The 25,567-nt window shown below is 42.8% G+C and overlaps 3 protein-coding genes across 3 annotated transcripts; all 3 read right to left on the reverse strand.

Annotated features, from left to right (window-relative positions):
- Window positions 1–462: 462 nt before the first annotated feature.
- Window positions 463–1,306, reverse strand: LOC111412602 (transcription factor MYB64-like). The gene is made up of 3 exons (XM_023043540.1): window positions 1,262–1,306; window positions 844–975; window positions 463–777 (listed from the first exon to the last, which is right to left on the reverse strand). The coding sequence occupies exons 1-3, from the start codon at window positions 1,304–1,306 to the stop codon at window positions 463–465; spliced, it is 492 nt and encodes a 163-aa protein (XP_022899308.1).
- Window positions 1,307–10,889: 9,583 nt separating this feature from the next.
- LOC111412603 (early nodulin-like protein 3) lies at window positions 10,890–11,432 on the reverse strand. Its single transcript, XM_023043541.1, has 2 exons — window positions 11,192–11,432; window positions 10,890–11,125 (listed from the first exon to the last, which is right to left on the reverse strand). Exons 1-2 carry the CDS (start codon window positions 11,430–11,432, stop codon window positions 10,890–10,892), a joined length of 477 nt encoding a protein of 158 aa, XP_022899309.1.
- A 3,581-nt stretch (window positions 11,433–15,013) lies between these two features.
- LOC111412604 (early nodulin-like protein 3) lies at window positions 15,014–16,616 on the reverse strand. The gene is made up of 4 exons (XM_023043542.1): window positions 16,499–16,616; window positions 15,672–15,845; window positions 15,379–15,606; window positions 15,014–15,111 (listed from the first exon to the last, which is right to left on the reverse strand). The coding sequence occupies exons 1-4, from the start codon at window positions 16,614–16,616 to the stop codon at window positions 15,014–15,016; spliced, it is 618 nt and encodes a 205-aa protein (XP_022899310.1).
- Between the last annotated feature and the right edge of the window lie 8,951 nt (window positions 16,617–25,567).

Here is a 25,567-nt window from a genome sequence, read left to right on the forward strand (position 1 = left end):
GTAGATTTGTTGTTGAATTTACATTTCCAGCATTGCCTCCATCCCATTGATATAAAAAGTACAACTCATCAGGATAAATTTGTGAACCTTCAATCTCCACGCTTCGAAAGTTAGAATTAAATTCCATGATTAAATCTGAATTCTCAGAAGGGAAAAATTTATTCCCCATAGGGTTTGGAGCAGAATGGAATAAGTCATTTACCATATATTCTACAGCAAGCAGTTGAGAATTAGTTGTCTGTAAAATCTTCGGGGAAGTGAAGAAGATGGTGGGATGATTATAATTTTCATCAATGTTGAAGCTATAAGTATTCTCAGATGTCCCTTCAGCTAGATTCATTGGTTGACAATGATCGACTGAAATTGAATCGATGGACTGATTGTTTTCAAACAGGGTTTTCATGAAATCAATTTCGTCATTGCATGATTCGCAACTGAAAAAAGGGTGTAGTGTCGTCATCATCAGAGAGTGGTATGCCGGCGTTGGACGGATTTTTCTACAGTGGTGGTGGTGTCGAAATTTGAGTAAGTGGAGGTGGAACCATTACTGAAATACTTTTTTATGATGTAATCTTGTAATAGTGTTGACTGTCTTCTATCCCCTTTTACTTTCTTTATCTTTCTCCTTGAAATCTGCCTCCTTTTTGTGGCATTCCAGTGATTCTTTATTGAATTTTCAGTTCTTCTAGGAATGTACTTAGCTATCTCCGTCCATCGATTTCCAAGTCTTTCATGTGCTTGAATTAACAGTCTCTCTTCATCTTCAGTCCAAATGTCCTTCTTGATAGGAGGATGCAGATAATTATTCCATTGCTCGCGACACTATTTTCCCACTCTGCCAACCATTTCTTCAGCTATTACAGCCCATTTCCTTAATCCAAATTGATGTACTAAGCTAATCAGTCTCCTGTCTTCTTCGCCTGTCCACTGGCCTTTTATTTGATATTCGAAAGAAGAACTATTCTCTCTCTTATCCTTCCAATCAAGATTGATCGGTGCGTATCACATTTACGGAAAGATTTTCACACGAAGTTTGTTTTTCATGTTGAAGTCCTTCCATAAAGCTTGGCTCTCCAGTGGTGTAATTACTGGTTGTGCTATTTGAAGAAGGAAAATGGTTTAGGGTTTACAGTCTAGGGTTCAGGGTTCAGGATCCAGGGTCCAGGGTCTAGGGTTCAGGGCTCAGGGTCTAAGGTTCAGGGTCTAAGGCTTGGGGCTTAGGGCTTACAGTTTAGGGCTTAGGGTTTAGGGTTTCTGGGACACGATGTGCAGGACATGTCCACGACATAGCCTTATTTTCAGGCATTTCTAGACAGTTTCTGGGACACAGTTTGTAGGCCATGTCCGGGACGGGTCCTAGCCGCGGATGCAATATGATTTTTAGGCATTTCTAGGAGTTTGTGGGCACGGTGTACAAGCAATGTTCGGGACGCGTCCTGACCACGTTAGGGGCGGAAGCAGATTTTTAACCAAACGAAGGAAGCACGGTGTGCAGGCCATGTCATGGTGTGCAGGCCATGTTCAGGACGCATCTGAGCCACGGCAGGGACGGAGCCTGATTTTCAGGCATTTCAGGGCAGTTTTTAGGCATGGTGTGCAGACCATGTTCGGGATGCGTCCTGATCATGACAGTAACGCAACCTGATTTTTGGGCATTTCTAGGCAGTTTTTGGGACACAGTGTGCAGGTAATGTCCCAGATGCGGCAGGGACGCAGCCTGATTTTCATGTACTTCTAGGCAATTTCTGGGAGGCGGTGTGCAGGCCATGTCCGGGACTCGTCTGGGCCGTGACAGGGATGCAGCTTGATTTTTAGGCATTTCTATGCAGTTTCTGGGACACGGAGTGCAGGCCATGTCCTGGCCACGGTAGGGATGCAACCTAATTTTCAAGCATTTCTAAGCAGTTTCTGGGACACAATGTGCAAGCCACGTCCACGACGCGTCAAGGATGCAGCTTGATTTTCAGGCATTTCTAGGCAGTTTTTGGGACACGGTGTGCAGGCTATGAAAGGGACACCTCTGGGCCACAGTAAGGACGTAGCCTGATTTTAAGGCATTTTTGGGAAGTTTTTGGCCACGATGTGCAGGCCATGTCCGGGACACGTCCTGGCCACATTAGGGACGCATCTTGATTTTTAGGCATTTGTAGGCAGTTTGTGGGCACGGTGTGCAGGCCATGTCCGGGACGTATCCATGCCTCGGTTGGGACACAGCCTGATTTTCAGGCCTTTCTTGGAAAATTCTGGGATTCGGTGTGCAGGCTATGTCCGGGACGCCTCATGGCCACGACAGTGACGAAGCCTATTTTCAAGCGATTCGAGAAGTTTCTAGGACGCGGTGTGCATGCCATGTCCAAGATGCGGTAGGGATGCATCCTGACTTTCAGGTATTTTTAGGTGGTTTCTGGAACACGGTGTGCAGGTAATGTTTAGGACACGTCTGGGTCGTGGCAGGGATGCAGCCTGGTTCCCAGGCATTTCTGGGCAGTTTTTCGGACATGGTGTGCAGGCCATGTCTAGGATGTTGCAGGGACACATCCTTATTTTCACGTATTTCTAGGTAATTTCTTGGACACTATGTGCAGGGATTCAGCCAAATTTTCAGGCATTTCAAGGTAGCTTCTTGGACACGGTGTGCAGGCCCTGTCGAGGACGCGGCAGGGACGCAACCTGATTTTCTGACATTTATAGGCAATTTTCTGGAACACTGTGTACAGGCCATGACGGGGACGTGTCCGGCCATAGCAGGGATGCAGCCTGATTTTCTGGCATTTCTAGGAAGTTTTTGGGCACTGTGTGCTGGCCACGTCGATTCGGAGCCTAATTTTCAAGTAATTCTGGGCAATTTTTGGGACACGGTGTGCAAACGATGTCCACGATGCCAGGGATGCATCCAGACTTTCAGGTATTTTTAGGCAATTTCGGGAACACGGTGTGCAGGCGATGTCCAGGTCGCGTCTGGGCCGCGGCAGGGACGTAGCCTGGTTTCCAGGCAGTTTTTGGGACACGGTGTGCAGGCCATGTCGAGGATGCTGCTGGGACACACAAAGATTTTCTCGTATTTCTAGGCAGTTTTTTGGACACTGTGTTCAGGCAATGTTCGGGACTCGTCTGAGCTGCGACGGGGATGCAGCCTGATTTTCAAGCATTTTTAGGCAGTTTTTGGGACACGGTGTACAGGCCAAAACGTGCAGAGATGCAGCCTGATTTTCAGGCATTTCTAGGCGGTTTCTAGGACACGGTGTACAGGTAATGTCAGGGACGCGTCTAGGCCATGGCCCCTACGCAGCCAGATTTTCAGGCATATCTGGGAAGTTTTTGGGCACGATGCGCAGGGCATGTCCCAGAAGCAGCCTGATTTTTAGGCATTTCTCGTCAGTTTCTGGGTCACGAAGTGCAGGATATTTTCGGGACACGACTAAGCCACTGTAGGGACAGAGCCTGATTTTAGGTAATTTTGGGCAATTTTTGGGCACGATGTACAGGTCATGTCCGGGATGCGTCCAGGCTATAGCAGGGACGTAGACTGATTTTCAGGCATTTTTGGGAAGTTTTTGGGCACGGTGTCCTTGCCATGTCCTAGAAACAGCCTGATTTTCAAGCATTTGTCATCAATTTCTGGGTCACGATGTGTAGGTTATTTTAGGGACACGTGGGGGCCACGGCAAGGACAGAGCCTGATTTTCAAGTAATTTCGTGCAGTTTTTGGGCACGGTGTATAGGCCATGGCCGGGACGCGTACTGGCCAAGTTGGAATGCGGCCTGATTTTCAAGCATTTCTAAGCAGTTTGTGGGCACGGTGTGTTGGTTGAGTCTGGAATGCATCCTAGTCGCGATAAAGACGCAGCCTACTTTTTTGACATTTTTAGGCAATTTCTAGGACACGGTGTGTAGGCCATGACCGGAATGCGTCATGGCCAAAGCAGGGACGGAGCGTGATTTTCAGGCAATTCTGGGCAGTTACTGGGACACGGTGTGCAGGCAATGTCTGAGATGCGTCTGGGTCACGATAGGGATGCAGCCTAGTTTTCAGGCAATTTTTAGGACACGGTGTGCGGGCCATGTCCAGGATGCTGCAGGGACACATCCTGATTTTTACGTATTTCTAGGCAGTTTCTAAGTCACATTGTGCAGGCAATGTTTGGGACTCGTCTGGGCTGTGGTAGGGATGTAGCCTGATTTTCAGGCATTTCTAGGTAGTTTTTAGGACACAGTATGGAGGCCATGTCCAGGACGCGACAAGGACGCAGCCAGATTTTCAGGCATTTCTGCGCAGTTTATGGGACACAGTGTGCAGGCCTTGTCCGGGATGCATCCAGGCTATGGCAGGGACGCAGTCTGATTTTTAGGCATTTCTAGGATGTTTTTGGGCATGGTGTACAGATCATGTCCTAGAAGCAGCCTGATTTTCAAGCATTTCTTATCCGTTTCTAGGTCACGGTGTGCATATCATGTTCGGGACACGTCCGAGCCACGGCAGGGACGCGTCCTGGCCATGTTGGAACGCGGCCTGATTTTCAGCCATTTCTAGGCAGTTTGTGGGTACGGTGTGCTGGTCGAGTCGGAGACGCATCCTGGCCGCGACAAAGACGTAGCTAGATTTTCTGATCGTTCTAGGCAATTTCTAGGACACAGTGTGTAGGCCATGTCCGGAACGCGTCATGGCCAAGGCAGGGACGGAGCGTGATTTTCAGGCAATTCTGGGCAGTTACTAGGACACGGTGTGCAGGCCAAGTCGAGGATGCTGCAGGGACGCGTCCCGACTTTCAGGGATTTTTAGGCAGTTTCTGGAGCACGATGTGCAGGCATTGTCCGGGACGCGTACGGGGATCCGGCCTGGTTTCTAGGCAGTTTTTCGGACACGGTGTGCAGGCCATGTCCAGGATGCTGCAGGGACACATTTTGATTTTTACGTATTTCTAGGTAGTTTCTTGTAATGCCCCAAATTTTATCGACTTAAAATTTGAGGTGTTACCGATATCATTTCGTATCGCATACATAAAGCGAAAATATTTAATTCAAAATTTAAAACTCTTGATTTATTTAATACTCAAATACCAAATTGAATAAACAAATTGTCGTATAAACATAGAACATTAAACAGAATTAAATTAAAGCACATAATTCCAACAGAATTATTTTAAAACGTTTTCTTGCGAAGTTTTTCTTTACTTGGCAACCCGCGCATCGCTCAGCCACCATCCACGTTGACCGTACTAATCTGAAATATTGAAATTGAAGGAGTGAGTAATTACCCTCAGTAGGATACGTGCGTCCAAACAATATAATAATTTAAAACGTAAACTCATAACATTTAATACCAACATTTCGTCAAGAGCAATCGGTGATCAGTCGAAAGCTCTAATACAATTTGAGAAGACCCGAAGGCAATCTCACATTTCATTTCATTTCGTAGGGATCTGCAGGTCGAACATTTCATTTCATTTCATAGAGACCCGCAGGTCGAACATTTCGTTTCATTTCATTGGACCCGCAGGTCGATTAGCATTTCATGAAATAAATCATACATAAAAATCATAATATTGAAAGGACATATCACTTGCACATAAAAGTATCCTACCTCGATTGATAATAGAAAAGTAAGGAATTCACGTTCCCAAAACCTTTTTGCTGTTGTCGCGTCTGGTGGATTTAACGTCGATCCAGTGGCAATTCCACGTGCCAAAATTCTTTCTAAGAGTATTAAAACCCGTTTCCGACAATACAAAGAGAACACTTCTGGAATGGAGACTTGGACACGCAATGGAGAGTTAAGTGAAGATGGAAGAGAGTGGTTTTTATCTCATAAATTTTCGAGGATTTGGAATGAATTTATAATGTAAGGGAGGTGTAAAATTAAGAAAGGTTTTGACTGTCAAATTTGTTAAAAATATATAAAGGGTAATTATGCAATCTAACCAACAGAAATCTCGTCAATTAGCTATCTGTCCAATTACAAAAACTCTTTGTTTGGATATCAATCAAATTAAATTAATTAGGATCTATTTAACATAAGAATGGTCAAGTTAGTGTCAATTTACATAAAATGACAGGTTATCATATCATCATATAAAATGAAATAAATAATTAAATAGTATATTATAAGCTTAATTGGACTATATGCCCAAAATAACTAAATTTGTTAGAGGCTCCAAATCGTGTCTTACCATTATTCAAATTCAATTAGCAATTAAAATTAACCTTTATCCTAATTGAGAGTTGGAAATGTGCGTGCACGTGTGGCTACCCATACTCTTATCATAAGGAAATTTACCAATTCTAATTTAAAGGCAATTGACACAATTGAGAGTACAAGGTATAATTGCCATGCATCATGCTTAGAGGCTAGAGATTGTCCAAAAATATTATTATATAATAACCAATTCATTCAAAGCTAGGCCTAAAAACGTGTGTCATCTTAGAATGGTCAAAAAGTCATAAATGTTAAATCAATATTCTAAGTAGGATTCCAAAATCAAAGCAAATGAATTTTCAATCTAAGAGAAAATTATTTTATCCAAACATCAATCAATCATAGTTAACTAAAAATATCTCTCCCTACACATTACTTTGCAAACTACTTAAATCACGAGTACCAGAAAATCAGAAATATTGGCATATAAATGTAAACAAGGATTAAAAATAATTAAAACTCTTTCTCTAATAGAAAAGATAAACATTGATTATTATGATAAAATACTAGCTTCTTTTCCTAATTATCTTAAAAGAAATATTGTTAAATAATAAAAACGATGCTTATTATCTATGTTTCTTTGAATTGAAATAACTTAGTTTTAACTTAAAAGAACTCATATTTTCTTGAGCTGAAAATACGTTATTAAATGCGAGTTACAAAATGAGCCCAATATTGATATACTTATACTCATTCTATCAAAATGTAATTATTGGTGCCAAATAAAATATAACTTCAAACGCTATTTCATTTCAGTCCTCAAATTTTAAAACTATAACATATAAGACAAATATATTTTTATTCCAAAATTTTTGGGGCATTACATTTCTTATACACGGTGCACAGGCAATGTCCGGACTCGTTTGGACTGTTGTAAGGATGTAGCCTGATTTCAGGCATTTCTAGGCAGTTTTTGGGACACGGTGTGCAGGGCATGTTCAGGGACACGGTGTGCAGGCCTTGTCCGGGACGTGTCCAGGCTACGGCAGGGACACAACCTGATTTTCAGGCATTTCTAGGAAGTTTTTGGGCACGGTGTGCTGGTCATGTCCTAGAAACAGCCTGATTTTCAGGCATTTCTCGTCAGTTTCTGGGTCACGGTGTGCTGGTCATGTCCGGGACACGTTCGAGCCACGACAGGGACAGAGCCTGATTTTCAAGTAATTCCAAGTAGTTTTTGGGCATGGTGTCCGGGACGCGTCCTGGCCAGGTAGGGACGTAGCCTTATTTTCAGGCATTTCTAGGTAGTTTGTGGGCACGGTGTGCAGGCCAAGTCCGGGACGTATCCTGGCCGCGATAGAGATGCAGCCTAATTTTCAGGTAATTCTAGGCAATTTTTGGGACTCAATGTACAAGCCAAGTCTGGGACGTTTCATGGCCACGGTAGGGACGCAGCCTGATTTTGAGGCAATTCTAGGCAATTTTTGGGTCATAGGGTTTACGGTTTAGGGTTTTTTAATTGATTTAGAATTAAAAGCAGGAAATCCATACGTGATAAAGAATAATGAAAATAAAATGTAGGTCAACGCTACAACCCATGAATAATAAAACTAGTCTACATTACAAAACCTAACTTTCCACCACCGAGTGCCACAAATAAACCCCTCCGCCGCCTTCAGACCAGTACCACCGTTAGTCAAGGGTTGCGCAGGTGCATAGTAGTGGTGATGGTGATGATGAGGAGAAGGTACGTGCGCTGTAGATTGGTGGTCGAAGCCATGTTTATCGAACAGAACCATAACCTCTAGCTTTTGACCCTTCTTGCAATGTTCTTCAGCCCCACTGATGAAGAAAAATGGACCTAATTTTTCCAGTGAAATTGTAGTTTCTCCATCGTGGTGTTATTTTATTAGATTGGCATTGTTGTAGATTTGTTAGTCTTCCTCGGTCACTTTCAGCACTGAATCAGTCTTGGAATCATACTTCAGAACTAAAGAATCCCCAATTTGAAAACGAGTTTTCTCAGCCCATTTGTTGAACTCGTCAACAAAAGATGGAACTGCCCATAAATTATTTTCACTGCCTACTACGAACTCTCTTGCTTCAGAAAGAACACAGCAAAAACACGACGGCTGAAAATAAGAAAATATATTTGAGTGAAGCCCTTTTAAGCGAAAAAACGACAGATTTTTAAATAAAATTTGAGTAATTTTGTGGACAATAGAATAGAATGGTTTAGGGTTTAGGGTTCAAGATTTCGGGTTTAGGGTTTAGGGTCCAAGGTTGGTTTAGGACTTAGTGTTTAGGATTTCTGGGACACGGTGTGTAGGCCATGTTCAGGACGCGTCCTGGCTACGACAGGGACGTAACCTGATTTTCAGGCATTTCTCGACAGTTTGTGGTCACAGTGTACAGGCCATGTTCGAGACGCATCCTGGCCGCGGCAGGGATGCAGCCTGATTTTCAGGCATTTCTAGCCAGTTTGTGGGCATTGTGTGCAGGCAATGTTTGGGACACTTCCCGGCCACGTTAGGGATGCAAGCAGATTTTCAACCAAACGAAGGAAGCACGGTGTGCAGGCGATGTCAGGGGCGTACGTATGTTCCCAAGCATTCTAGGCAGTTTTTGGGACACAGTGTGCAGGATATATTCGCGACAAGTCATGGCCACGACAGGGACGCAGCCTAATTTTCTTGCATTTTTCGACAGTTTCAAGGCACTGTGTGTAGGCCATTTCCGGGACGCATCTGGCCGTGGCAGGGACGTAGCCTGATTTTCAGGCATTTCTTAGCAGTCTCTGGGTCACGGTTTGCAGGCCATGTCTAGGGCACGTCTGAGCCACGGCGGGGACGGAGCTTGATTTTCAAGCATTTCAGGGTAGTTTTTGGGCACGATGTGCAGGCCATGTCCGGGACGCGTCCTGATCGCGATAGGAATGCAACCTGATTTCCAGGCATTTTTTGGCAGTTTTTGGGACACGGTGTGCAGGTAATGTCCAGGATACGCAGGGATGCAGCCTGATTTTCATGTATTTCTAGGTGATTTCTGGGAAGCGATTTGCAGGCCACGTTCGGGACGTGTCTGGACCACGGCAGGGATGCAGCTTGATTTTCCAGCATTTCTAGGCAGTTTCTGGGATACGGTGTGCAGGCCATTTCCCGGACTCGACAGGGAAGCAACTTGATTTTTAGGCATTTTTAGGCAGTTTCTGGGACACGATATATAGGCCATGTCCAGGACACGGCAGCGACGCAGCCTAATTTTCAGGCACTTTTGGACACTGTGTGCAGGGCATGTTCGGGACGCATCATGGCCACGACAAGGACGCAACCTGATCTTTAGCATTTCTAGGCAGTTTGTGGGCACGGTGTGCAGGCAATGTTCGGGACGCTTCCCAGCCACGTTAGGGATGCAAGCAGATTTTAAACCAAACAAAGGAAGCACAGTGTACGGGCCGTGTCAGGGGCTTAGGCACGTTCCCAAGCATTCTGGGCAGTTTCTAGGACACGGTGTGCAGGCCATATTCAGGACAAGCCATGGCCACGGTAGGGACGCAGCCTGACTCTCAGGCTTTTTTGGTCAGTTTCTAGGCACTTTGTGAGGGCCGTGTCCGGGACGTATCCTGGCCATAGCAACGGCGCAGCCTGATTTTCAAGCATTTATAGGTAGTTCCTGGGTCACGGTGTTTAGGCCATGTCCAGGACGTGTCCTAGCCACGGCAGGGATGGAGCCTGATTTTCAAGTATTTTAGGGCAATTTTTGGGCACATTGTGTAGGCCATGTCCGGGACGCGTCCTGATCGTGACAGGAACGCAACCAAATTTCTAGGCATTTCTAAGCAATTTTTGGAACGCAGTGTACAGGCAATGTCCAGGACACAGCAGGGACGCAGCCTGATTTTCATGTATTTCTCGGTAGTTTCTGGGAAGCGGTGTATAGGCCATGTCCAGGACGCGGCAGGCACGTAACCTGATTTCCAGGCATTTCTAGGCAGTTTCTGGGACATGGTGTACGGCCCCGGAAGCGGCAGGGATACAACTTGATTTTCAAGCATTTCTAGGCAGTTTCTAGGACACGGTGTACAGGCTATGACCGAGACACGACAAGGACGTAGCCTAATTTTGAGGTATTTCTAGGCAATTTCTGGGACATGGTGTGCAGGCATGTTCGGGACTCGTCCAGGCCACAGCAGGGACGCAGCCTGATTTTCAGGCATTTCTGGAATGTTTTTGGGTACGGTGTACAGGCCATGTCCTAGAAGCGGTTGATTTTTGGGCATTTCTTATCAATTTCTTGGTTACGGTGTGCAGGTCATGTCCAGGACACGTCTGGGACAAAGCTCGATTTTCAAGTAATTTCGGGCAATTTTTTGGCACGGTGTACAGGTCATGTCTAGGACGCGTCCTGGCCATGTAGGGACGCAGCTTGATTTTCAGGCATCTCTAAGCAGTTTGTGGGCACGGTGTGCAGGCCAAGTCTAGGACGTATCCTGGCTGCGGCAGAGACACTGCCTGATTTTCAGGCATTTTTAGGCAATTTCTGGGGCTCGGTGTGCAGGCCAAGTCTCAGACGCGTCATGGCCACGGTAGGGACGCAACCTGAATTTCAGACATTTCTATGCAATTTCTGGTTCATAGGGTTTAGGGTTTTTGGGGTTTTTTTTAATTAATTTAGAATTAAATGCAGGAAGCTTATACATGACCAAGAATAATGAAAATAAAATGTAGCTCAACGCTACAACCCATGAATAATAAAACTAGTCTACACCCCACTGTCGCAGTGCTACTAATAAACCCCTCCGCCGCCTTCGGCCAGTACCACCGTTAGTCGGGGCTAGCGCTGGTGCATGGTAATGGTGATGGTGATGATGAGGAGAAGGTGCTTGCGCTGTAGATCGGTGGCCGGAGCCATGTTTATCGGACAGAACCATAACCTCTAGCTTTTGACCCTTCTTGCAATGTTCTTCATCTCCACTGGTAAAGAAAAATGGGCCTGATTTTTCTAGTGAAATTGTAGTTTCTCCATCATGGTGTTATTTGATTGGATTGGCGTTGTTGCAGATTTTGTAGTCTTCTTGGGTCACTTCCAGCACTGAATCAGTCTTGGAATCATGCTTCAGAACTAAAGAATCCCCAATTTGAAAACGAGTTTTCTCACCCCATTTGTTGAACTCGTCAACAAAAGATGGAACTGCCCATAAATTATTTTCACTGCCTACTACGAACTCTCTTGCTTTAGAAAGAACACACAGCAAAAACACGACAGTCGAAAATAAGAAAATAATTTTGAGTGAAGCCATTTTAAGCAAAAAATCGACAGATTTTCAAATAAAATTTGAGTAATTTTGTAGACAACAGAATAGAATGGTTTAGGGTTCTGGGTTTCAGGTTCAGGGTCCAGGGTCTAGAGTTCAGGTCCAAGGTCCAGGGTCCAAGGCTTAGGGCTCAGGGTTTAAGGCTTAGGGCTTAGGGTTTAGGGCTTAGGGCTTACGGTTTAGGGCTTAGCATTTAGGGTTTAGGGTTTCTAGGACACGGTGTGCAGGACATGTCAGGACGCAGCCTTATTTTCAGGCATTTTGATGCAACCCGCGTGGCGTGATCACTACCAAACTCACAACAAATTGAGAATCAAACCCAAGAAAGCCAAAGACAAGGTTTTGGATTAAACCCAATAAACAGGAACCAAGCAACCAGAATCGCCGACAATATTCGGACCTCTTGATTACACAATTTAAATGAATCTCACCAGGTTGATTTGAACATCACAAGATTAATCTTGATAAGTTCACAAGTTGTTCAACGAAGAATGAGAGAAAGTAATTAATGCCTCACGAATAATATTCAATAATATGAGAGTTGTAATATTTTACAATAAAAAATAAAGTATTTACACTATTCTAGAGAACCTAAGTAAACTTGGAAAAATATCTAAGAATGATGCAAAATTCGTCCACAATAGCCTAATTATGGTCATTTCAAGGTAGTTTCTGGGTTACGGTGTGCAGGCCATGTCCAGGACGCGTCCGAGCTATGGCAGGGATGGAGCCTGATTTTCAAGCATTTCAGGGCAATTTTTGGGCAGGGTGTAAGGCCATGTCCGGGTCGCGTCCAAATCGCGACAGGAACGCAACCTAATTTCTAGGTATCTCTAGACAATTTTAAGGACACATTGTGCAGGCAATGTCAAGGATACAGCAGGGACGCTGCCTGATTTTCATGTATTTCTAGGCAGTTTCTAGGAAGCGATGTGCAGACCCTGTCTGGGATGCGTCTGGGCCGCGGCAGGGATGCAGCCTGATTTCCAGGCATTTCTAGGTAGTTCCCAAGACACGGTGTGCAGGCCTTGTCCAGGTTGTGGCAGGCACCCAACCTAATTTTCAGGCATTTCTTGGCTATTTCTGGGACACGGTGTACGGGCCATGTCCGAAACACGACATTGACGCAGCCTGATTTTCAAGCATTTCTGGGCACGATGTGTAGGCCATGCTAGGGATGCGTCCTGGTCGTGGCAGGGACACAACCTGATTTTCAGGTATTTCATGACAATTTTTGGGCACGGTGTGCATGCCATGTCTGGGATGGATACTGGTCGCGACAGGGACGTAGCCTGATTTTCAGCCATTTCTAAGCAATTTCTAGGACTCGGTGTGTAGGCCATGTCCGAGAAGCGACATGGCCATGGTAGGGATGCTACTTGATTTTCAAGCATTTATGGGCAGTTTTTGGGCATTGTGTGCAGGCCATGTCCGGAACGCGTCCTGTCGTAGCAGGGACGTAGCCTGATTTTCAATCATTTCTAAGCAGTTTCTAGGTCACAGTGTGCAAGTCACGTCCAAGATGCGACAGGGATGTATCCTTATTTTCATGTATTTTTAGGCAGTTTTATAGGGCACGATGTGCAGGCAATGTCCAGGACGCGTCTGGCCCACAACAGGGATGCAACCTGATTTCCAGACATTTCTAGGTAGTTTCTGGGACATAGTGTGCAGACCATGTCCAAGACACATAAGGGACGCAGCTTGATTTTTAGGCATTTCTAGGCAGTTTCTGCGACACGTTGTGCAAGCCATGACGAGATGCGTCTGGGCCACGATAGGGACGCAGCCTAATTTTCAAGCATTTCTGGGATTTTTTGGGCACGGTGTTTATGCCACGTCCAGGACGCCTCCTTGTCGCGGTAGGGGGTGCAGCCTGATTTTCAGGCATTTGTGGGCACGATGTGTAGGCCATGTCTGGGACGCGTCCTGACCGCGGCAGGGACACAACCTGATTTTTTGGCATTTCTTGACAATTTTCGAGACGCGTCATGGCCATGGTTGGGACAGATCCTGATTTTCAGGCAATTTTTTGCAGTTTCTGGGACACGGTGTGCAGGCCATCTCCAAGATGCAATAGGGATGTATCCTGACTTTCAGGTATTTTTTGACAGTTTCTGGAACACGATGTGCAGGCAATGTTTGGGATGCGTCTGGGCCGTGGCAGTGATGTTGCCTGGTTTCCTGGCATTTCTAGGCAGTTTTTGGGGCATGATGTGAGCGCCATGTCTAAGATGCTACAGGGATACATCCTGATTTTCATGTATTTCTAGTCAATTTCTTGGACACGATGTGCAGGCAGTGTTCGGGATGCGTTGGGGCTGCTGTAGGGATGTAGCCTGATTTTCTGGCATTTTTAGGCAGTTTCTGGGACACGTGTGCAAGCCATGTCCGAGCCACAGCAGGGACGCAGCCTAATTTTCAGGCTTTTCTGGGAAGTTTTTGGGCACGGTGTGCAGGCCATGTCCTAGACGCAGCATGATTTTCTGGCATTTCTTGACAATTTCTGGGAATCGGTGTGCAGGCCATGTCCGGGACGTGTCATGACCGCGATAGGGACGGAGCCTGATTTTCAGGCAATTTTTGGCAGTTTTTGAGACACGGTGTGTAGGCCATCTCCAGCAGGACATATCTAATTTTCACATTTTTCTAGTCAATTTCTCAGACACGATGTGCAGGCAATGTCCAGGACGCGTCGGGGCTGCTATAGGGTAGCAGCCGATTTTTCAGGCATTTCTAGGCAGTTTCTAGGACACGGTGTGCAGGCCATGTCCAGGACGTGACAGGGACGCAGCCTGATTTTTAGGTATTTCTAGGTTGTTTTTGGGACACTATGTGCAGGCCATGTTCGGGACGCGTCCGGGTCACACCAGGGACGCAACTTGATTTTTAGGCATTTTTGGGAAGTTCCTGGGCACGGTGTGCAGGCCATGTTCTAGACGCAGCTTGATTTTCAGGCATTTCTCGTCAATTTCTGGGTCACGGTGTGAAGGTCATATCAGGGCCATGGCAGGGACGGAGCCTGATTTTCAGGTAAATATGGGCAGTTTCTGGGCACGGTGTACAGGCCATGTTCGGGACACCTCCTGGCTAGGCAGAGACGGAGCCTAATTTTCAGGCATTTCTGGGAAATTTTTGGGCACTTTGTGAGGCCATGTCCTAGACGTAGCCTGATTTTTAGGCATTTTTTGTTAGTTTCTGGGTCACGGTGTGCAGGTCATGTCCAAAACGCATCCTGACCACGGTAGGGACGGAGCCTGATTTTTAATTAATTTCGACCAATTTCTGGGTACGGTGTACAAGCCATGTCCGGGACGCCTCCTGGCTTGGCAGGGATGCATCTTGATTTTCAAGCATTTTTGGGAAGATTTTGGGCACGGTGTACAGACCATGTCCTAGATGCAGCCTGATTTTCAGGCATTTCTTGTTAGTTTCTGGGTCACGGTGTGCAAGTCATACCCAGGACGCGTCCTGGCCAAGTCAGGGACGGAGCCTGATTTTCAGGTAATTTCGGACAGTTTCTGGGAACGATGTACAGGCCATGTCGAGGATGCTTCCTGGCTAGGTTAGGACGCAGCACGATTTTCAAGCATTTCTAGACTGTTTGTGGGCACGATGTGTTGGCCAAGTTCAGGATGCATCCTGGCCGCGGCAGGGACGCTGCCTGATTTTCAGGCATTTCTAGGTAATTTTTGGGACTCGATGTGCAGGCCAAGTTAGGGACGCGTCATGGCCACGGTAAGGATGCAGCCTGATCTTTAGGCAATTCTAGGCAGTTTCTATGTCATACGGTTTGGGGTTTAAGGTTTTTTTAATTAATTTTGAATGAAAAACAAATAATATATATGTGACAAAGAATAATAAAAATAAAAATGTAGCTCAACGTTGCAGCCCATGAATAATAAAACTATTTTGCACAACAAAACCAAACTTCCCACTGTCGTAGTGCCACAAATAAACCCCGCCATCGCCTTCAAACCAATACCACCATTAGTCGAGGCTGACGTCGGTGCATGGTAGTGGTGACGGTGATGATGAGGAGAAGGTGCCTGCGCTATAAATTGGTGGCCTGAGCCATCTTTTTCGGATAGAACCATAGCCTCTAGCTTTTGACCCTTCTGGCGATGTTCTTTAGCTCCACTGATGAAGAAAAATGGACCTGATTTTTCTAGTGAAATTGTAGTTTCTCCATCATGGTGTGATTTTATTGGATTGCGTTGTTACAGATTTTGTAGTCTTCCTCGTTCACTTCCAGCATTGAATCAGTCTTGAAATTATACTTTAGAACTAAAGAAACCCCAATCCGAAAATGAGTTTTCTTATCCCATTTGTTGAACTCGTCAACAGAAGATGGAACTGCCCATAAATTATTTTCACCGCCTACTATGAACTCTCTTACTTCAGAAAGAACACAGCAAAAACACGACGGCCGAAAATAAGAAAATATTTTTGATTGAAGCAAATTTAACACGGTGTGCAGGCAATGTCTGCGACGCGTCTAGGCCGCGGATGCAACCTAATTTCTAGGCATTTCTAGGCAGTTTCTCGGATACAGTGTGCAAGTCATGTCCAGGATTCGTCGGGGACGCAACCTGATTTCAGGTATTTCTAGGCAGTTTCTGGGACATGGTGTGCAGGCCACGTCCGGGACGTGTCCTAGCTGCAGTAGGGACGTAGCCTAATTTTCAGGCATTTGTAGGCAATTTCTGGGACTCGTTATGCAGTCCATGTCCGGGCCTCATCTGGGCTACGGCAGGGATGCAGCCTAGTTTGCAGGTATTTTTAGGCAATTTCTGGGACACGGTGTGCAAGTCATGTCCAGGATGCTGCAAGGACACATCTTAATTTTCACGTATTTCTACGCATTTTCTTGGACACGATGTGCAGGCAATGTTCGGGACGCGTCGGGGCTATTGTAGGGATGCACCTTGATTTTCGGCATTTGTAGGCAGTTTTTGGGACACGGTGTGCAAGCCACGTTCAGGAAGTGGTAGGGATGCAACCTCATTTTCAGGCATTTCTAGGTAGTTTCTGGGACACGGTGTACAGGCCATGTCCGGGATGCATCCGGGCTACGGCAAGGTCGCAGCTTGATTTTCTGGCATTTCTGAAAAGTTTTTGAGCAAGGTGTGCAAGCCTTGTCCTAGACGTAGCCTGATTTTCTGGCATTTCTCGTTAGTTTCTAGGTCACGGTGTGCAGGTCATGTCAGGGATGTGTTAGGGCCACGGCAGGGACAGAGCTTGATTTTTAGGTAATTTTGGGTAGTTTCTAGGCACGGTGTACCGGCCATGTCCGGGACGCCTCCTGGCCAGGCAAGGACGCTGCCTGATTTTTAGGCATTTCTGGGATGTTTTTGGGCACGGTGTGTTGGTCATGTCGGAGATGCGTCCAGGCCACGATAGGGACAGAGCCTGATTTTTAGGTAATTCCGGGCAATTTCTGGGCATGGTGTATAGGCTATGTCTGGGACGCCTCCTGGCTTGGCAGGACGCAGCTTGATTTTCAAACATTTCTGGGAAGTTTTTTGGCATGGTGTGCAGGCCATGTCCTAGACCTAGCCTGATTTTCAGGCAATTATTGTCAGTTTCTAGGTCACGGTGTGCAGGTCATGTCCGATACGCGTCCGGGGCATGTTCGGGACGCCTCCTAGGAAGGTAGGGACGTAGCCTGATTTTCAGGCATTTCTAGGCAGTTTCTGGACACAGTGTGTTGGCCAAGTTCAGGACGTATCCTAACCGCGGTAGAGACGCAGCCTGCTTTTCCGGTATTTTTGGGCAATTTCTAGGACTCGATGCGCAGGCCAAGTCCGGGACGCGTCATGGCCACGACAGGGACGCAATCTGATTTTCAGGCATTTCTAGGCAGATTCTGGGTCATAGGGTTTAGGGTTTTTCTTTAATTAATTTTGAATTAAAAGCAGGAAATATATACTTGACAAAGAATAATAAAAATAATATGTAGCTCAACGTTACAACCCATGAATAATAAAATTAGTCTACACAACGAAATCAAACTTCCCACTGCCGCAGTGCCACAAGTAAACCCCACCGTCACCTTCAGACCAGTACAACCGTTAGTCTAGGCTGGCACCGGTGCATGGTAGTGGTGACGATGATGATGAGGAGGAGGTGCCTGCACTAGAGATTGGTGGAAGGAGCCATGTTTATTAGACAGAACCATAACCTCTAGCTTTTGACCCATCTGGCAATATTCTTCAGCTCCACTGATGAAGAAAAATAGACCTGATTTTTCTAGTGAAATTGTAGTTTCTCCATCATGGTGTGATTTTATTGGATTGGCGTTGTTACAGATTTTGTAGTCTTCCTCGGTCACTTCCAGCACTGAGTCAGTCTTGGAATCATACTTCAGAACTACAGAATCCCCAATCTGAAAACGAGTTTTCTCAGCCCACTTGTTGAACTCGTCAATAGAAGATGGAACTGCCCATAAATTATTTTCACCTTCTATTACAAACTCTCTTGCTTCAGAAAGAACACACAATAAGAACACGACGGTCGAAAATAACAAAATATTTTTTAGGGAAGCCATTTTAACACTGTGTGCAGGCAACGTCCGGGACATGTCTGGGCCACGGCAGGGATGCAACCTGATTTCCAAGCATTTCTAGGCATTTTCTGGGACACGGTGTGCTGGCCATGTCCAAGACGCGTCAGGGACGCAGCCTGATTTTAAGGCATTTCTAGGCAGTTTCTGGGACATGGTGTGCAGGCCATGACCGGCACGCGTCCGGGCCACGGCAGGGACGCAACCTGATTTTCAGGCATTTTTGGCAAGTTTTTGGCCACGGTGTGCAGGCCATGTTCGGGACGCCTCCTGGCCACGGTAGGGACGCAGCCTGATTTTCAGGCATTTGTAGGCAGTTTGTGGGCACAGTGTGCAGGCCATGTCCGGGACCCGTCCTGGCCGCGGCAGGATGCAGCCTGATTTTCAGGCATTTCTTGGCAATTTTTGAGACTCGCTGTGCAAGCCATGTCCGGGACACGTTATGGCCACAGCAGGGACGAAGCCCGATTTTCATGCAATTTTGGGCAATTTCTGGAATGCCGTGTGCATGCCATGTCCAGGATGCGTCAGGGACGTATCCTGACTTTCAGGTATTTTTAGGCAGTTTCTGGAACACGGTGTGCAGGCGATGTTTGGGACGCGTCTAGGCCGCCTCAGGGATGCAGCTTGGTTTTCAGGCATTTCTAGGTAATTTGTGGGACATGGTGTGCAGGCCATGTCCAGAATGCTGTAGGGACACATCTTGATTTTCGCATATTTCTACGCAATTTCTTGGACACGGTGTGCAGGCAATGTCCGGGATGCATCGTGGCTATTGCAGGGATACAGCCTGATTTCCAGGCATTTGTAGGCAGTTTCTGGGACACGGTGTCCAATCCATGTCCAGGACGTGGCAGGGATGCAAGCCATGTCCAGGACGCGTCATGGACACGGTGTGTAGGCAATGTGTCTTCAAAATTAATTGCCATTCTTATAGCACCTTCCAAGTTTGTTAGGCTTGACTTATTGCTAAAGGATTTATACAAAGGAGAGGGATCGAAATTGAGGACTTCATCATATGAATGTCCATACTACCACGAATGAACAAAATACATTGAGTTGGATTGCCACATAGTACAAGAAAAAAATTAAAGTGGGGAAATTGAGATAATCTACAATGAAATGGGACAACAAATAGGTGGTTATTTACTAAATCATTGGAATAAGTTGTTTTTCACTGACAACTTAGAAAATTTTAAGTTCTTGACATTCACACTCCAACTTTAGGGGAGTATTGAAGGAAAGGAAATCACTTTATATTGTGATCAAGGAATATATGCATAGTGCATAGCTGTGGTTTTGAATAATTGTGTGCAAGACATCTAGTAATTATGTCTTAAAGCAATTATACGAATTCTTGTTATAATTGGCAATTTGTGAGAGAACACTTACTTTCAAAGCTATTGTTAACAAAAATACTTTTCCAGTAGAAGAGTGTTACATACCGTTTTGACTCGGCTATTGAGAAACCTGAACATAAAAATATAAGAGATTATTAATTTATTATTGGATGATAGCAAAAAAAGTCATAATAATTAACAACATCATCACTAAGACATACGATGAACCCTCAACAAATTCAAGAAATGAATTAGCATTCCCATGACTATTTATAGTTTTTTTCTTTTTTCTTTATTTTTTTAAATATTTAGCTATAAATTACTTTGCTTACAAAAATAAAGTCTAGCCAAACAGTAATTTTTTTAACTAAAACAAAAAATGGAAAATAGATACTTACTGTGTTAAAAAGCAATGACAATAGTTGAAATCCCAGTAGGAAATGTGTCCTCATTTCTTACCCAGTGGCTGGTGAATCAATGCTTCTTCTTGAGCCGGAAATATTATCATTTCAAGTTAATTTGAATGTTATATTTTATACAATATTTAAAAAATAGAATGCGAATATGTTTTACTGAATAAAAAAATCCATGAAATAATTTTTCATAATTTTAAATCAAATGTAATCTTCTATTTTAAGAAATAGTACTTCAGAATGAAAAACCAAAATCATTTTCTATTTTAAACTTAAAATTGAAAATTCAAGGAGGAAACCGAATTAGCCCATGCTTAGTTCTCGGTTTCTGAATGTTGGAAATTAAACATGATTCATGAATAATGAAAAAAATTAAATTTGATACATGAATTAGTTTATTTAATATTCATGCATTTATTTAAATCATGTATCCAAATGGTTCTTTGTAATAATTCATAGTATGTAGGAAAAATCATTAATTAGTCTATTAAGTCATACGATGCATTTGGGATCCTTTGTACCTATAAAATGCCTACTACAGTGAAAATTACCAAACTCTAAGTCTCTAATAGTCAAAAGCCTTATTGTATCCTTAGTAATCAAACTGAAGACGAAAGATGCGGAAGACAAATAAATTATGTTCCCAATCTTCACCATATTAAAATCATAAAGCTTAATGTAAGCCCCCAATTTGTCTTTGTGAGTAATGTGAAACTCAACAACCACATGCCTATTAACAAAAGTTACAAAAGACAGCAAATAGTCAATCAAGAGATGAATATGCATTTGTTATTCCATAATATGAGACTAGTACTTCGTAAAAGTCTCTGTAATCAAGCTCATGTTATGCTCCTGCCTATAAAATGTCATACACTCAAGATTAGAACAATATTAATGCCAAGAAATTGCCCCTCAAGTTGGAGCTGGAGGTTGGATACTCCAAACTAGGATAGTTTGACATGAGGACGTGCATGTGATGAGGACCAAGAAACCCAACAAAAAGATCTGCATGCTAACACTCACAACTCCAGCAGGTTGAATCAAATGTTGCCAAAAAATTTCAGAAACCACAAGGAAGTGGATTTAAGGAGGACCTCTTACTAATCTGTATTTTTCTAAACTTGATTGTTGTTTTAATTATTTTGCTATTGTAATTATAGGCATGAATATCAACAAAGATTTAGGTGTAGTTTTGGAGATGTAGTCGAGTAAGCTAAAAAAAGCTCCATAGGTTAGTGAAGCACATTCAATAGACACATTTGACTTGATTTTGGTGCAGACTTAACCAAATTTAGTGCCTATCTAGAGATTTTAATTTATGTTATAAGAGAGTTTCCCATTGTGAAGAGAGTTCAAATATGAAGAGGATTCGGGTGTAGAAAGAAAAGAAAGTCCTTGGTATACATTGTTTAGAGTAGATCCATAGCCATGGCTTATGGAATGTTTCAAAGAGATGGACATAAATTTGGGGACTGTGTTATTTTTTGTTATTTACTATTCACCATTCGTCTAGCTTTCCTATCATTTTTTGGTTTGCTTGATATCTTATAATGATCTTATGAGTCATGGATTCTGATGTTGCCAATCATCAGTGATAAACTAAAAAGGTTGCTAAAAATTTGTTAGATATATTAATACAAGGATCTAATAGGTGAATGCATATGGCTACTACTTCAAATTGCGAGCATTGGAGATCATGAAAATGTCTATATGGAGCAGCTCCACTGCACCCACATCTTGTGATCCATTGATAAAATTTAAAATGGCAAAACAACACCGACCTTGAACCTTAAGAGTATTATATTTGGAAGAAAAGGAAAATATTTGTTGTTCGAGGATGTACAAGTAAGACTAGGGCATCTTGTTTGTGACCTAAGTCTGTTGCCTGTGAATCAACAATTTTAGAAATTAGTTTGAGTTTGCTATTTTGGAATTGTGGTTGAATTGGTTTGGATTGTTTTTCTGCTTTCATAAATGCCCTCAGTTTTTTCTGTATTTTGCATGGTTGTCTACGTGGTGCACATGATTATGTATACTATCTGTATGTTTAGCTACTTGTTTATAGTGAGTAGAAATGCTTGTCAATGTAACTCGTGCCTGACAAGAATCTCCAGTCACGTTAAAGTAAGGTTGAGGCAAGTTTCAGAATGCCATAGGCCAATATAGATTTCAAGGGAATGACAATCTCTTTGTTCTCATAAAATTACTATTGATTTTTTGTATATTAGTGGTTTCATGTTTTTAGTTGCCTGTACACACATCAAAAGTTCTTGGGATATTGACAAGTAATTAGTTAAATTTTATATTTTGTAATTGTATCGATGATCAGAAGTGGTTTTTAAGATGAGTAGATAATATATAATACTATGTTATTCAAGATTTTGATTATCATCTTGTTTACAATATTTTTACCATTTTTTCTTGACTAGGGTGTAAATAAAGGCCTTGTAGCAGCACGACTCCTTGTGACAATGCGACAAAAGGAAGTGCTTCCTGATTTCGTTCTTTGTATAGGAGATTGTCCATCAGATGAGGATATTTTTGAGGTGATAATGCAAGCCATAACCAACGAATCTCTCTCTCCAGTTGCTGAAGTGTTTGCTCGCACCATTGGATAGAAACCGAGCAAGGCTAAATACTAGTTGGAGGATACCTCAAATATATTACGAATGCTTCTGAGCAGTCGGCTAAAAATGTTACACAATCTCCTTAATGGGTGGTCATGGATAAAATTATAAAATAACAAAATGTTTTTGTTCTTGTGATGAAACCAATATACGAATGGAAAATGTTCTCCCTAAGAGAGTTGAACTTTTCTTTATTATCTGGATTTGTTTACAGTATTTTTTGAGAATGGCGAAACTAATCTATCTCAGTTCTAGGGATTATTTATGTAAAATTTGATATTTTGGAAGAAAGGAGAAAATGGAATTTCCTGTATATTGCATCATTCCTGTCCTAATTTGGTTTTGGTATGTAATAAAGAAAACAACTCCTCAAGTTGGATTGTGAATGTCAAGAACGTTCAACTTGCAAAAATGTGTGTGAAATGGTATTTGATCCAATGCTTAGTATATATATGACCTAATTGTCACTTGACATGTTGGCTATTTTGATCCCCCCAAACTATGTGGCAGTAAATCTTAATGTTCTTTGTTCTTTTTAAGGAAAATTGGATTGGAGGCCATGCGCATGGCTAATTTATAAATCTTGCAATAAGGATCTCAACCAAGTAAGTTTACAAGTGATAGAAGCCACGGATGACAGACCTGTCAGCAGAGGATTTGGACACCATTGTCTGTTGCTTGCTTTTTAAGGAAATAGGTGCTTTCCAAGGAAGGAGAAATAACCTATCATTCATCAGCATGTGGAAATATCTACGGCCCGATCTATGTCACAAAATTGAAATAAATTTATATCACCTTTAGATAGAAAGGAAAATCCTTGTCTTGGTAGCCCTTCAAGTGTCACAAGTGTCGAAAAGCAAGGGATAATCCACATCTAGACGGGGCCATTGTGCTCTTGCAAAAACTAGTTAAGAGTGACGAAAGAAAAAGAAACGTAGCCTTGAGGGTCAAATATATTAACTTTTCCACCAATCATCTACAATATGTTGGATTGTCATTGGTAGGTGTCATTGATTTTGACTTTTATCCCCAAGAAATAATTCAAAAACTTGTGCTTAAATTCCGCAAGTAGACAGTGTCTTAAATAAGTGGATGTGAGTCCAATTATTGATCTTATGAGGACTAACTATCTAATCTAGCTTCAAATTAACATAACTCTAATTGAACAACACAATTAGGATGAGATTAGTTGTATTTATTACTTAGGATTATGCTGCTTATACATACAAATTGTACATAATGGATTACATAAAACAATGTGGAAGGAAAAGATTGAATAAAAAAGTTAACTGTATTTTAAACTGACAAATGATAGTGACATGTGGCATTATGTAACTCATTATGTAAAGCTTGATGTACATGCAGGAAGGTCCTTATTAATTAATTCTAATGCTAACTAATTAAACAACTTATTTAACTAGTTAAGTGGTAGGAAAACGTTTATGATTACTCAATTAATAAACAAAGTACTAGGATCCCAATTTTCCCTATATTCTTCCAATTTAATATCAATCTCACAATTTTACAATATTTATTTGGACTTAAAGATCAATGTTCTTGTCTTGTTTACTAATATCTCTCAAGTAAAATTAGTTTGCATGAATTGGCTAACCTGCTTGACCGCAATGAAAATGTCAGGCCAAGTAATAGCTAGATAATTCAAAATGTCCACTAATTGGCAATACACAATGGGATTATATAGAAGATCACCCTCCTCACATGGTTTGTGTTTACTTCTAAAGGAGTATCCATAAAAGATGAATCATGAGGACCAGCCAGCATAATCTAATCATGCATGCACTTTTGTTGATTTAGGAAAATACCAGAATGATCAAATCCTAAGAAGTGCGTGAGTAGACAAAGATCTTTCATATGAAACAAGATCTGAAGGTGCTGTTATAGACAGGTAATTAAGGCAAAATTTGTCCGAGTAATAACAATATTATCAGCACAAACAAGAAGAAGAACAATACTAGTAGAAGTCGTTAAGAAACAAAGAAGAATCTTATTTACCCCCCGTTTGGCCTCCATTAAATTCAGTTATATTACATTACATTTTTCTCTCTCCCATTTTCTTTGTTCAGAATGAAGATTACAAAAGAAGTTTCCTCGAATTGAAGAATCAATTAGTGTAAACTCCAGTTCTTACCCTTCCATCACCCGGTGAAGAGTTTGTGATATGTAGTGATGCTTCACGTCAGGGTCTTGGTTGTGTTTTGATGCTAAATGGGAAAGTTATAGCGTATGCTTCCAGACAATTGAAGAAACATGTGCTGAGCTATCCTACACATGACTTAGAGCTAGCTGTAGTTGTTCCTAGCCTTGAATATTTGGAGACATTACTTGTATAGCAAAGATGTCAGATATATACAGATCATAAAAGCTCAAAGTATATTTTCGATCAGAAAGAGTTGAACCTGAGGCAAAGAAGATGGTTGGAGTTGATAAAAGATTACGACTGCAAGATTAATTATCATCCAGGAAAGGCCAATATAGTTGCTGATATTCTTAGTAGGAAGACATTGAGTCCTATAACTTAAGTTAATGCTGTGTGTTCTTCTTTCTTTGGTGAGTTCAGAGCTTCACATGCCCAATTATCAGTTACCAATGAAGGAGCATTGTTTACCAACTTCCAAGTGAGGCCTACTTGATTGACACAGCCATAAAAGCTCAAACTCAAGATCCAGTGTTGAGAAATTTCAAAGAAGAAGTTAGTAAAGATAAGTATACAGATTATACCATTCGAGATGATGGAGCTTTAGTTATGGAAAGCAGATTATGTGTTTCAAACAAATCAAAATTGAAGAGAGAACAGAAGAGGCACATAGTTCAGCTTACGCTATGCATCCAGGTAGTAACAAAATGTATCATATACTCAAAGAACACTATTGGTGTCATGAAATAAAGAAAGAAACAGCCGAGTTGTATCTAGATGTCTCATTTGCTAGCAAGCGAAACTAGATCGTAAGAAAACAACAAAATCGTTACAAACATTGCCTATTTGGCCTTCCGTGTACTCAGAGTGGACATAATGAAATATGGATCATTGTAGACTGATTGACGAAGACTACCAGATTTTTGCCCATTAAAGTCACTTACTCGCTAGATAAATTGGGAGAAATATATGTTGTTGAGGTAATCAGTTTGTATGGGGCTCCGGTATCTATTATTTCAA

This window comes from Olea europaea, chromosome 16, assembly GCF_002742605.1.
Source record: "Olea europaea var. sylvestris chromosome 16, O_europaea_v1, whole genome shotgun sequence".
In the NCBI taxonomy this organism is placed as follows: Eukaryota; Viridiplantae; Streptophyta; class Magnoliopsida; order Lamiales; family Oleaceae; genus Olea; species Olea europaea.

What these genes read in the sequence shown, in the direction of transcription:
- LOC111412602 (XM_023043540.1), bottom strand. Translation starts at nt 1,306, where the DNA reads ATGCCTGAAAATAAGGCTATGTCGTGGACATGTCCTGCACATCGT. An exon ending in GGACATGTCCTGCACATCGT is followed by an intron (nt 976 to 1,261) that starts GTCCCAGAAACC and finishes CTTGATTGGAAG; the next exon opens with GATAAGAGAGAGAATAGTTC. An exon ending in CTGTAATAGCTGAAGAAATG is followed by an intron (nt 778 to 843) that starts GTTGGCAGAGTG and finishes CCTATCAAGAAG; the next exon opens with GACATTTGGACTGAAGATGA.
- LOC111412604 (XM_023043542.1), bottom strand. Translation starts at nt 16,616, where the DNA reads ATGCCAGAAAATCAGGCTACGTCTAGGACAAGGCTTGCACACCTTGCT. An exon ending in CCGGATGCATCCCGGACATG is followed by an intron (nt 15,846 to 16,498) that starts GCCTGTACACCG and finishes TTCTTTCTGAAG; the next exon opens with TAAGAGAGTTCATAGTAGGC. An exon ending in CGAGGAAGACTACAAAATCT is followed by an intron (nt 15,607 to 15,671) that starts GTAACAACGCAA and finishes TAGAAAAATCAG; the next exon opens with GTCCATTTTTCTTCATCAGT.
- LOC111412603 (XM_023043541.1), bottom strand. Translation starts at nt 11,432, where the DNA reads ATGGCTTCACTCAAAATTATTTTCTTATTTTCGACTGTCGTGTTTTTG. An exon ending in CCAAGAAGACTACAAAATCT is followed by an intron (nt 11,126 to 11,191) that starts GCAACAACGCCA and finishes TAGAAAAATCAG; the next exon opens with GCCCATTTTTCTTTACCAGT.